Here is a 10,768-nt window from a genome sequence, read left to right on the forward strand (position 1 = left end):
TGCTGATGAAATTTTTTCTCTAGCCAAGATTAACCCTCCCTAGGGGTGCATCAACATGAGATAGGGGTGGGATGTATAGATCAAAGACAATAAAAGTGTTCACCATGGAGGTCGTGGACTGAATAAGAGGCAAAATAAAGTAGACACCTATGATGGTTTAACAAGTTGGAAGACATCTCATATTGTAGTCAGATGATTGGTTTGTTCAACCTTAACCTCCATATTGTTGGCATCTGCCTCAAACAAAGCTTCAATAAAAAACCTATATCATGGAATCCAACTTCTAATACAAGGTCATCCCTTGCCGTAGTCTTAAGTCGCTGCTACCTCCTCGGAGCCCTTGATATCCTCTTCATAAATTTGGTTATGATCAAATTAGAGACAATTATAAAGTGGTTCAGTTTGTAAGTTCCCTTCTCGTAGGTGCCGGTAATGATTATGTTTAAGAAAATTTAAATTCTATATTAAAACACTCAAATGGTATAGCTAAAAAAAACTCAGTATTTTTAAGATACCAATTAATAATGGTATAAAACACTAAGCTTTAAAACTTAGTAATTTAGATACGATGATTCCATATACTCATGAATTATATTACCCGAATGAAAAATAACAACTCATATGCATTTATGATTAAAATTACACAAAGCCAATAGATTTGATAAAAGAGAAAATTCTAACAAGTCATTCTATGGGATTTGCTTAGTTAATATATAGAAGCTAAAACATCCAGTAGAGGAAATAATGGCAGCTCAGCTCCCAAGGTACTGCTATTTTACAACACATGTGAATATTTGGAGATTAAAGAAATATTCGAATAAACGAAAACAGTGAATTGGAACATGCGCGCGTTTGTAGTCCAACGGTCAGGATAATTGCCTTCCAAGCAATAGACCCGGGTTCGACTCCCGGCAAACGCAGTTAAGTATTTTTATTTTTTCAATTCATTAGAAAAAACTAACGAATGTGTATTGACCGCATGTTCTGGCCAATGGAAGAATTTCTAATTGGTTTATTATTTATTTTGTAATGTAAAACAAACATTTTTAACCATTTCAATTGAATATAACCATTCCAACTATATATTAATTTGTATTTATAAACAGAAACTAAATTATAAAAATCACATTACATGATCATTTTTTATTTGAATAACAACTACTTTACTATTTATGCCATCTTATGAGTTTGGTCTAATTGAGAAAAAAATAATTTATATTAATAATGTACTATTATAATTTAAATTGTCATCTAATATTATTAATATTATTATTATTATTATATAATTTTTATTGTATCTCACTAAGAGTAGTTTAGTCTTCTCATATATTTAATATTTATACTCTTAGTCTCTTTCTTTTTCTCTTCGGTACAAAGAGAAATGGGTTTATCTACTATTTCATCACTAGTTACTTGATCAGAGATATTTGGACCATTGACTATTATTTCTCATTATTCATTATTTATGCTTTGTAAAAATATTCTAAATTTAGCTTGCCAAATATCAAATCTACTATTATTAAAAAGTGACGGTGTGTTTAAAAAAGATCTCTTATCGAAAATCATATTTCTCTTGAGACAATTAGTCCTTAAATATGAATTAGGCTCTGATGCCACTTGTTGGACATGTGACTTCCCACATAAGATGAGCGGTGGGTGAGTTGTGTGGTTCAGAAGAACATGATATAAAAAAATTACAAATTAAAATAAGTGTTCAAAATCATTTTGAAAATAGTTTAAATATTAAGCAGCGAAAAATCAATTAGCTACTCTTCACATCCAATAAACACCGAATTGACAGAAAGTCAGTTCATTTCCAAGACTACGTCAACTTTATTAAGGGGTAAACATATGATATAAATATGGAAAACTCTATCATTCACCAACAACGAACAATTTTAAAAAATCAATGGTGTTTCAACAACAACATCCATTGCGGTAGTTACCACCATAGGAGGAGATAAATGAATCGCTTTCAAACCAAAACACTACATATATTGATCGATAAAAAAGAGTGTTGCTCCACAATCATACAATACAAAATAAGGATTATCATTTAAGTGACATGTACCAGCAATCAATTCATTGTTACCCTTAGCCTTCTTTGCATCCTTTGGTATAAACTCGATCGATACTCTTCCCTTGCATCTGAACCTTCTTCTGAGGATAATCCCTAGCCATATGACCTTCTCCTTGACACTGATAACATCTCATCCCTCCGGTAGCAAATCTTCCAAAATGAGTTTCTTACACCACTGACAAAAAGGAGGCTGAGTAGATTTTGCACGTTGCACTTGTTTTCCGTTGAAGGATTGAGGTCTAGGCCTAAACAGATGACTTGGTCTTCCTTGTTCCTTCTGGCCAACTCTATATTGATCCCTTTCCTGCCGAACCTTCTTCAAACTATTTTCATCCACATAACATTGTCTGAACAACTCCGCATAAGTAGTGAACTCTCTCTAAGAAACACTATGAGATATTTCACTCCTCAATCCAAATAGAAACTGATCAACTTTCCACTTCTCATCTAATCCATACATGGCTTGCCTGAAGTAAGTTGCCATATCCTCAAACTTTTCTGCATACTCGTCCATTGACATATTACCCTGCCTAAGCTGCTGGAATTCAAACTGCTTATGAGTCCTCAAAGTTCTTGAAAAATACTTGTCCAAAAAAGTAGTTTTAAAATGTTCCCAATCCCTGGGTACTCCTTGATTAGTCATTACAATCGAAGCACTCTCCCACCATCTGATAGCAAGACCCCTCATCATGTGAGAAGCAAACACAACCTTATTATCTTCACTGCAGTGCACTATTTGAAAAATTCTCAATATGTTATTTATCCACTTATGAGCTTTCACAGGATCTAATCCACCATGAAACTCAGGAGGATTCATATGAAAGAAATCTCAGAAATTACCACCTGCAGCTTCTTGTGGAATCACTTAGGGGTGAAGACCGTCATTCAATTGTTACATCATCTGTTGCATGAATTGGTTTTGATGCTACTGCTGCATTTGTTGGACAAATTGAGGCCATTGAAATCCATCACGCCTAATTGCTGGTTCTGAATTTGGATTATGAGTTCTAGGCCTACTAGGACCTCTGCGTCTGTCAGCCATAATCCTAAATGTCATACAAATATAATTAAGTTGATTATGCTCAATGCTATAAATATGAAATCGAGAACAATGACGACAATACACATATGAGGCAGAAAGAATAACTCATGACATTTCAAGGCTAGGTCGAGGATTCGACCTGCTTTGATACTAATTGTAACACCCGAATAATACATGTCTAGAATACATATTAGACATAATGTAAGTTTGGTACTGAACATATCGGCAACAATGTACATATACACATGCCAAAAATTACTACAACTATGGCACAATATATATTGTGAGTGCACTATCCCTTTTAGAAATGTTTTGTATGACGTCAAAACTAGGACACTTAGTATTTGTGTACATTAGACCTTTCTCTCTATGTCTAGATATGCATTTTTATCTTAAGACATTTAAAAACATGTTAGAAACATTTTTATAAGTCAAAATTATGATTTTATATGAAAAACATAGTTATGGGTCGACACATCCATGTTATGCATCGACAAATACTGAAGGCATTTTAAAAGAAAAGTTGTTGCCTTGTATGTGTCGATACACAAGTCTCGTGGTTCGGTACATAGCATGAGTGGGTCGACACATGACTTCTTGAGGTCGACTCCAACTGATGTTTTGGCAAGCCAAATAACTCTGCCTTCTTGGGGTTGACTGATAGACATTATAGGTCGATACATAGAAGCTGAAAAACTTCTATGGGTCGACTCGCACCTTCTTGGAGTCAATACATATCATTTCAATTTTTCCAAACTTGTAATTTTGCTAAAAATCTATTTTTTTCCTATTATTTCTTTCTCTCTCTCTCTCTCTCATACACACACAACACACACATACACACACACACATACACACACACACACACACACACACACACACACACATATATATATATATATATATATATATATATATATAGAGAGAGAGAGAGAGAGAGAGATGCATCATTTTTCAACATTGAAACCAGGAACATACAAAGCATTGCTCGTCATCTTCAGTATTCTTTGATGCATACACACAATAATTACACATAATCATTATTATTGGGTTCCATCTACATAAGATTGATAAGGTCAAATTTATGATTGTTGTAATCAAATTGGGTTGAGAATTCTTTGAGGGTTTCATTGATAGAACCACTTAGGGTTTTTCCTCCAAGATCAAGGGTGATTTAGGGGTTTTTGTACAAGATTTCGCAATGAGGATTCAACTGAGTGAAAGCTTTGAAGAAAGGATTTTCCGTCAAAGGAGTAAAGGTAACCGCAGGATCAAATTGGAAATCTTGGATCACTTGATCTTGTTTAAGATCAATGGGAGATAAGAAGATAAAATCAACATGAAATATAGGGTTTAGGGGTTCAGATTGCTATTTTTCTCTTATATACATCTCTTGCAAAGGTTAATTCAATATCTCAATTCTATTCGGAATTTGGGATAGACGTACCCATAGTAAGGATACATGGGGAATTTCCTAAACAAATTCTTGTGTCCCCCCCCCCTCTCTCTCTCTCTCTCTCTCTCTCTCTATTATTTAATAAAACATTTATTGTGCAATTTGATAAACTGAAAATTATATTTGTGTTGAAGTATTTCATACTATATTGTAAAGATAATTGCAATCTAAACAATTACAATTGGTTTTTTATATCATCAATAGAAAGAAAAATTAACTTGGTGTTTATTGCATACCAAGTGTTTGATATATTGTCTTATTTAATTTTTGTTTCCTATTTCATTGAAAATTGATTACAAAGTGTTAATTGTTCAAACGTTATTTTAGAAAACATATTTATTTGTTTCTCATCATTGTTTTACATTTTGTTATGGTTTATATGTATATCTGATTCTTCTGATAACGGTTCGGGAGAGACGAGTGTCGATCCGGAATTGCTTTCGCTTGCCATAGTAAATAATTTTTAAAACATATTTTTTAATCGAAGAAAATTTATTTGCGTTCTATTCACCCCCTTCTAGATCGTTTCCCTCGTCTAACAAATGGTATCACGAGCACCAATTTATCTTGTGCTTCAAAATCACTTATTAGATTATGGCTTCCGAACCTAAAGGGTCGTATAATAGAGCACCTGTTTTCAATAGAGAAAACTATGGTTATTGGAAGGATTGTATACGCGTCCATATCAAGTCCATTGATAGAAATGTATGGAATGCCATCCAAAATGGTCCATTTGAAATTACTATGATCAATGCCGATGGTAATGTTGTACCTAAAACGAAAGCACAATGGAACACGGATGATGAGAAAAAGAGGTCATGTGATTGGAAAACAAGGAGTATTCTAATATCCACTTTTTCCAAGCTTCCTTAACCCTTTGGAATAAGCTAGCACTTTCAACCTCTAAGTCAAGTAGTAAAAGGCTTCCAAAGAGTTCGCATCTTGAGGACCTTCCATTGGGTACCCAAGTTGCCTTACTGATAAAACTGTATTAGAGTTGATACATCCTTGAGTCCCAATGAGTGGTAAGTTGGGAAAGTCCCCACAGTTGAATATGATTTCCATACCAACATACTCTCTAGAATACTAAGAAAGGTCATTGGCCTTAATTCTCTTAAAGTCAACAATCCTTCCTTCTGTAAGTATATAAATATCTGGCTATAAGGCACAGGAAAAGGGTCAAGCTACCTTCATGGTAGTCTTGGCTTAAACTGTTGCTATGAAGGGGAGTTCTATTATTGTCGTTGTGGTGGAGGTTGTTGCTGATAAACTTGTCGTTTTTGTATTGGTTGCTGGTATGGTATAGGTATCACAACAACAACTTGATCATAAGGGATTTGTTATTTACCCTTATACCCCCTTGAGATAGCATTTGTATCACCCTCTTTTTTCTTTTGGAATCCTCCAGAGTATTTCTTCGGTGCGTTGGATGCTCCAACACTGCCTTGGATTTTACCATCTTTTAAGCCCTTTTCAATTTGATCTTCAATTGTTACTAAATGAGCAAAGTCTGTTGACGCGCTGCTCACTAACCTGTCAAAGAAAGGATCTTTCAAAGTGTCTACAAATATTCTAGTTATTTCCTTCTCGAACAATGGAGGTTCTACTTGAGCGGCCAACTCTCTCCATCTCTGAGTGTACTCTTTGGATTACTCTCTTTCATTCATTGCCATACTCTATAACTGCATACGATCAGGTGCCATATCGAGATTGTATTTGTATTGACGAAGGAAAGCGTCATCCAAATCTTCCCAACTCTGAATTCTCCCTTGTTCCAAGCTCATGTACCATCTTAGTGATTCCCCACTTAAGTTATCTTGAAAATAGTGTATAAGTAGCTTATCATTTTCAGTATGTGTAGCCATTTTTCTAAAGTACAACACCAAGTGACTCCTTGGGCAAGTTTGGCCTTTGTACTTTTCGAAATTAGGGGTTTTGAATTTAGCTGGGATGACCAAATTTGAAACCAATCGCATGTTCATGGTTGTTGAGCCAAAGATATTGTTACCCTCTATATCCTTAACTTTCTTCTCCAAAGCGCGAAGTCTTTCTGTAGTAGGATCCAAGAGAACTTTTGGCTTTGGTGGATCGGGTATGTAGAAAGCATCGTATTGGTCATCTTCTGCCACCTCGGACCCATGTTGAGAAGATGCGTCAGAAATCTCTATATGGTCTTCATCCCCACTGGTATATGAACAGGAACTCCCTTAGCACGAGCAAAATTGTCATCTTGATTGGCCAAGCCTGAGGTGCCCACCTGACTTGCAATTCTCTTGGCGCCAGCCTCCATTTCATCAGCTCTCTCTCTCTCCCCCTCTCTCTGAGCAATTGCCAACATAGTCTCAAGTAACCGGTCCATCTTCTCCTAGATAGTATTAATGTATGTCCTTATAATGACCTGATTGGCCTCAACTTGTTCCAATGTCATCCTGTAGTTGTTGCGCGTCTCATATCAGTGTTGATTAGTCAACGTTACTAGGAAAAGGGTAAAAGATGGTGTAAGTTTTGGATTTTCTAGTGAGTGATGTATATGGGGATGCAAATGATATGTGTATTTTATTTTCAGGGAATCGTTCGAATTCATTAGTTGTTTAATTATTCAGAAAATTAAGAAATACCAAAGCAAGATAAAAATGAAGTAACTTAAATATCATTCATTCAAGTACATGACACAAAGACCAAAAATCCAAAGTCAAAAACATCCTAAACAAAGAAAAACATAAACAACGAAAATTAGACAGCAGGTTTCCTTGCTTGAAGTTCTTCCAACTCCTTCTTGAATCTTCTCAACAGTTCTATGCAAAGCAAGATGAAACTGACCACAGCAGGATGGATGTTGTCTTCATTCAATTCTTCCATTGTGTCCCTTAGTTTCCATGGCATGTCTTTAGCGGCCCAGTTGCAGAACTCTATCAACCCGTTGAGCTTTGCATGGTACTTATCCTTATCCCCTTGAAAAAAGTTAATGGTTGTCTTGAAGGATTCATAATCTTCAATCACATATTCTCTTTCTTTCAACCATATCGAGCTATCTTGATGCAAAGCCTCTAACTGGTTCTTCCAATAACTAGAAGACTCCTTAGCATCCCTTATTTCTTTACATTTCTCCTCCTAAGTCCTAGGCGTAACTCGAGAAGCTTATGTAGTTATGTCTTTGAGTCGGCGCTCTCGATCTGCCCCTGCCTTTTCATGGCGGAGAGAAGTGGTAAGCTCTTTTATCTGAGCTCCAAGTGTGTCTCTTATTGTATTGTTCTCCTTAGTAGCAAGATACCACCAATGCTCATTCTTTTGACATTCATTCTGGGCTTGCTTCAATTGATCCTTGATGGTATCCAAATAAAGGTCAACTTGCTTTATACCCACTTTAACTTTTTTCCTCTTATGCTCTTCTTTGTTAAACTTTTCCTCATTTGCCTGAAGCTTCACATTCTTCCTCTCAAGTCCCCATTTTATCTTGTTTTTCTCATCAGTGACTTGTTGGAGATTTAACTGAAACTCTTCATTTTCCTTTCCTAATCTCGCTATGGTAGCTCTGAGTTCTTCAGCTTCCTCAATAGGGATATGAGTGAGTTTAGGCTCAAGAAGGTGTACATGTATCCTAATGATGAAAGGCATTTTTATTACCTCCACCATTTCTCTCACCCATTGTAAGTAAGGTTCCTTGGGGATCTCGTTAGCTCTTTCCGAGTCAGCCTTTCCTTTCCGGTTTACCTTTTTCCAAGCTTCCTTAATCCTTTGGAATAGGCTAGCACTTTCAACCTCTAAGTCAAGTAGTAAAAGGATTCCAAAGAGTTCGCATCTTGAGGACCTTCCATTGGGTACCCAAGTTGCCTTACTGATAAAACTGTATTAGAGTTGATACATCCTTGAGTCCCAATGAGTGGTAAGTTGGGAAAGTCCCCACAGTTGAATATGATTTCCATACCAACATACTCTCTAGAATACTAAGAAAGGTCATTGGATCAGAGTGATCCCAACCTTTGAGGCCAACTATCATCTTTCTGCTCCATAAAAGCTCATGTCTTTGGAAGATGTTCCAAGAGCCACTGGTACAAAAGAAGAGCACAACAAGCAATCAATCCCTTCTTCTTTGCATGTCTATAACTTAGGTAGTAATAAACATCTGCCAAAAAGGGAGGTACAATATTTTTTTTAGGAAGATACTAATGGCAGTCATGTCTATGAAACCAACCATATTTGGGAATAAGATGATTACATAGATAGCCAAGGCAATAGTAGCGTAGCAAGCTTCCTAACTTTCTGCATTCAATAGGGTATAAGCTCTTTCTAGGAGGGACTTGAGTGAGAAGCCTTTGGTATTTCCCTTAACCCCTAGATGAGAAGTAACTTCTTTTTTATCCATGTGAAGAGCTTTAGCAATAACTTCATGTTTCAAGGATTCATCAACCCCCATAAACAATGACTTGTTCTTTATGGGAATTCTAACGAGACACTCAAACTCTTCCAACATTAGTGCCAACTGGAAATCTTCGAATGTGAAACACCTCAAGGATGGATCATAGAATTGTGCCAAAGTCACCAGTGATGTATGGTCTACCTTATGATTCAAAAGGTTAAGCAGGTTTCCATAATTCTTCCCAAAGTTGATTTTGTATACCGGATGCATTTGAGAGACCAAGTCACGTAGGCTGCTCAGATCAGGCTCTTTGAACTTGAAAGAATAAGTGTTTCTCTTGTTTGATTCCATGCTTCCTGAATTCCTACAACTTATGATTCTTAGATTCCTTGGGGAAAAAAAGGGAATGTTATGTCATGAATATGAAATGTTTTTATGCATGATTTTGGGATCACAGGTATATGTAAGTTCATAGTATTAACCATAATAATAGGTATCTCTAATTATTGGAACCCCATGGTGTAGGCACTAAAGTTGGTAGGTTCCCAAAGTCATATATCTCTTTTTTAGAATATCATCGTCATGACGAAGGCTCATCTGATAATAATATCTCAAAATAATCTCGTCGGGGTTAGGTTTTCGTATTGTCCCAACAAGGAAGGCTCCTTGTGGGTCTCTACTACATAACCATTGAGTCCAAGTTTCCAAAAGGTTCTCAGAGTCATAGATCGAGGTTGGAAATATTATCGTAAGATAGTAATACATCAAAGGGATCTCATCTGATTGGGGATTTCGTATTAACCCACCAAGACCGAAGTCTCATAGGTTAATACTACACAACCACCGGAAATGAAACAAGTTAAAAGGTCTCTAGAGTCACTGATCCAACTTGAAAATATTTCTCTATCTTCACAAAATTAAACACGGTGAGCTTTGCAACTGAGCCTCTCTCTCTCTCTCTCTCTCTCTCTCTCTCTCTCTCTCTCTCTCTCTATATATATATATATATATATATATATATATATATATATATATATATATTCAAACCCTACCGGAGAAGACGATGGTTGTCGGTCGAAGGCGGCGGTGCCACCTTCATCTCCGGTGAACCACTACCCCAAAACCTAAAGATCCAAACATCAAGCCCCCTCATTTTGGCCAAGGATTACGAAGCCGACTTCAAATTCATCAGAAACCCCTCCCAAAGACCATATCAACACTCATTTGAAACGAAAACTTCATACTCCACAAAACCTAAACCCCACAATAACAAACCTAGCCTTAATCTTCTCCTAAACATAAATCCGAAGTCAAAATCACAACAAACACAAACCAAAAACAAAACCCTAATTTTGAAGTTAAATCAACAACATCAATAGTTTTAAGCAATAAAAAAAGGGTATTCTACTAAATTCATCAAGGTGAACACGAAGGTACCACAATTTTGAGCAAAATCGTGAAGAGAACCTAACCGGAGCTAGTCCGATGATGTTTTTCCGGCAATACTTAGATAAGTCTTTTTTCTCTATTCTGTATGCTTTTCAAGGTCCTTCTTCCTCTTCTTTGCTTTTTTGAAATTTGTTGTTGTTGTTTGCTTAGGTTTAGGATTCAGCTCAAATTATCTCAGAGTTTTAATGAAAAAAACTCTGAATAGTTTTAAGGTTCTGAGCTTTGAGTGAGGTTTTGAAACTAAATTTTGCATCATTTCAGTAGGGTATTTTTCGCCTCCTTGTATGAATAAAATCATCCTTATTTATAGGAGTGAGTAGGGAATGAAATCCAGGTGACATACGTGTGAATTGATGACCATTCTTTGTTGGCTCGTGTGATTTT

At 36.1% G+C, this 10,768-nt stretch overlaps 1 protein-coding gene and 1 non-coding gene across 2 annotated transcripts; one reads left to right on the forward strand and one right to left on the reverse strand.

Annotated features, from left to right (window-relative positions):
• The first annotated feature begins 848 nt into the window (after positions 1-848).
• TRNAG-UCC (transfer RNA glycine (anticodon UCC)) lies at positions 849-920 on the forward strand. The gene has a single exon. It is a non-coding gene; the product is annotated as a tRNA-Gly (tRNA).
• A 1,539-nt stretch (positions 921-2,459) lies between these two features.
• On the reverse strand, positions 2,460-2,897 carry LOC127079219 (uncharacterized). Its single transcript, XM_051019630.1, has one exon. The coding sequence runs from the start codon at positions 2,895-2,897 to the stop codon at positions 2,460-2,462; it is 438 nt and encodes a 145-aa protein (XP_050875587.1).
• Positions 2,898-10,768: the final 7,871 nt, after the last annotated feature.

Source organism: Lathyrus oleraceus, chromosome 5, assembly GCF_024323335.1.
Source record: "Lathyrus oleraceus cultivar Zhongwan6 chromosome 5, CAAS_Psat_ZW6_1.0, whole genome shotgun sequence".
In the NCBI taxonomy this organism is placed as follows: Eukaryota; Viridiplantae; Streptophyta; class Magnoliopsida; order Fabales; family Fabaceae; genus Lathyrus; species Lathyrus oleraceus.

Coding starts and splice junctions, on each gene's coding strand:
- LOC127079219 (XM_051019630.1), bottom strand. CDS start 2,897: ATGAATCCTCCTGAGTTTCATGGTGGATTAGATCCTGTGAAAGCTCAT.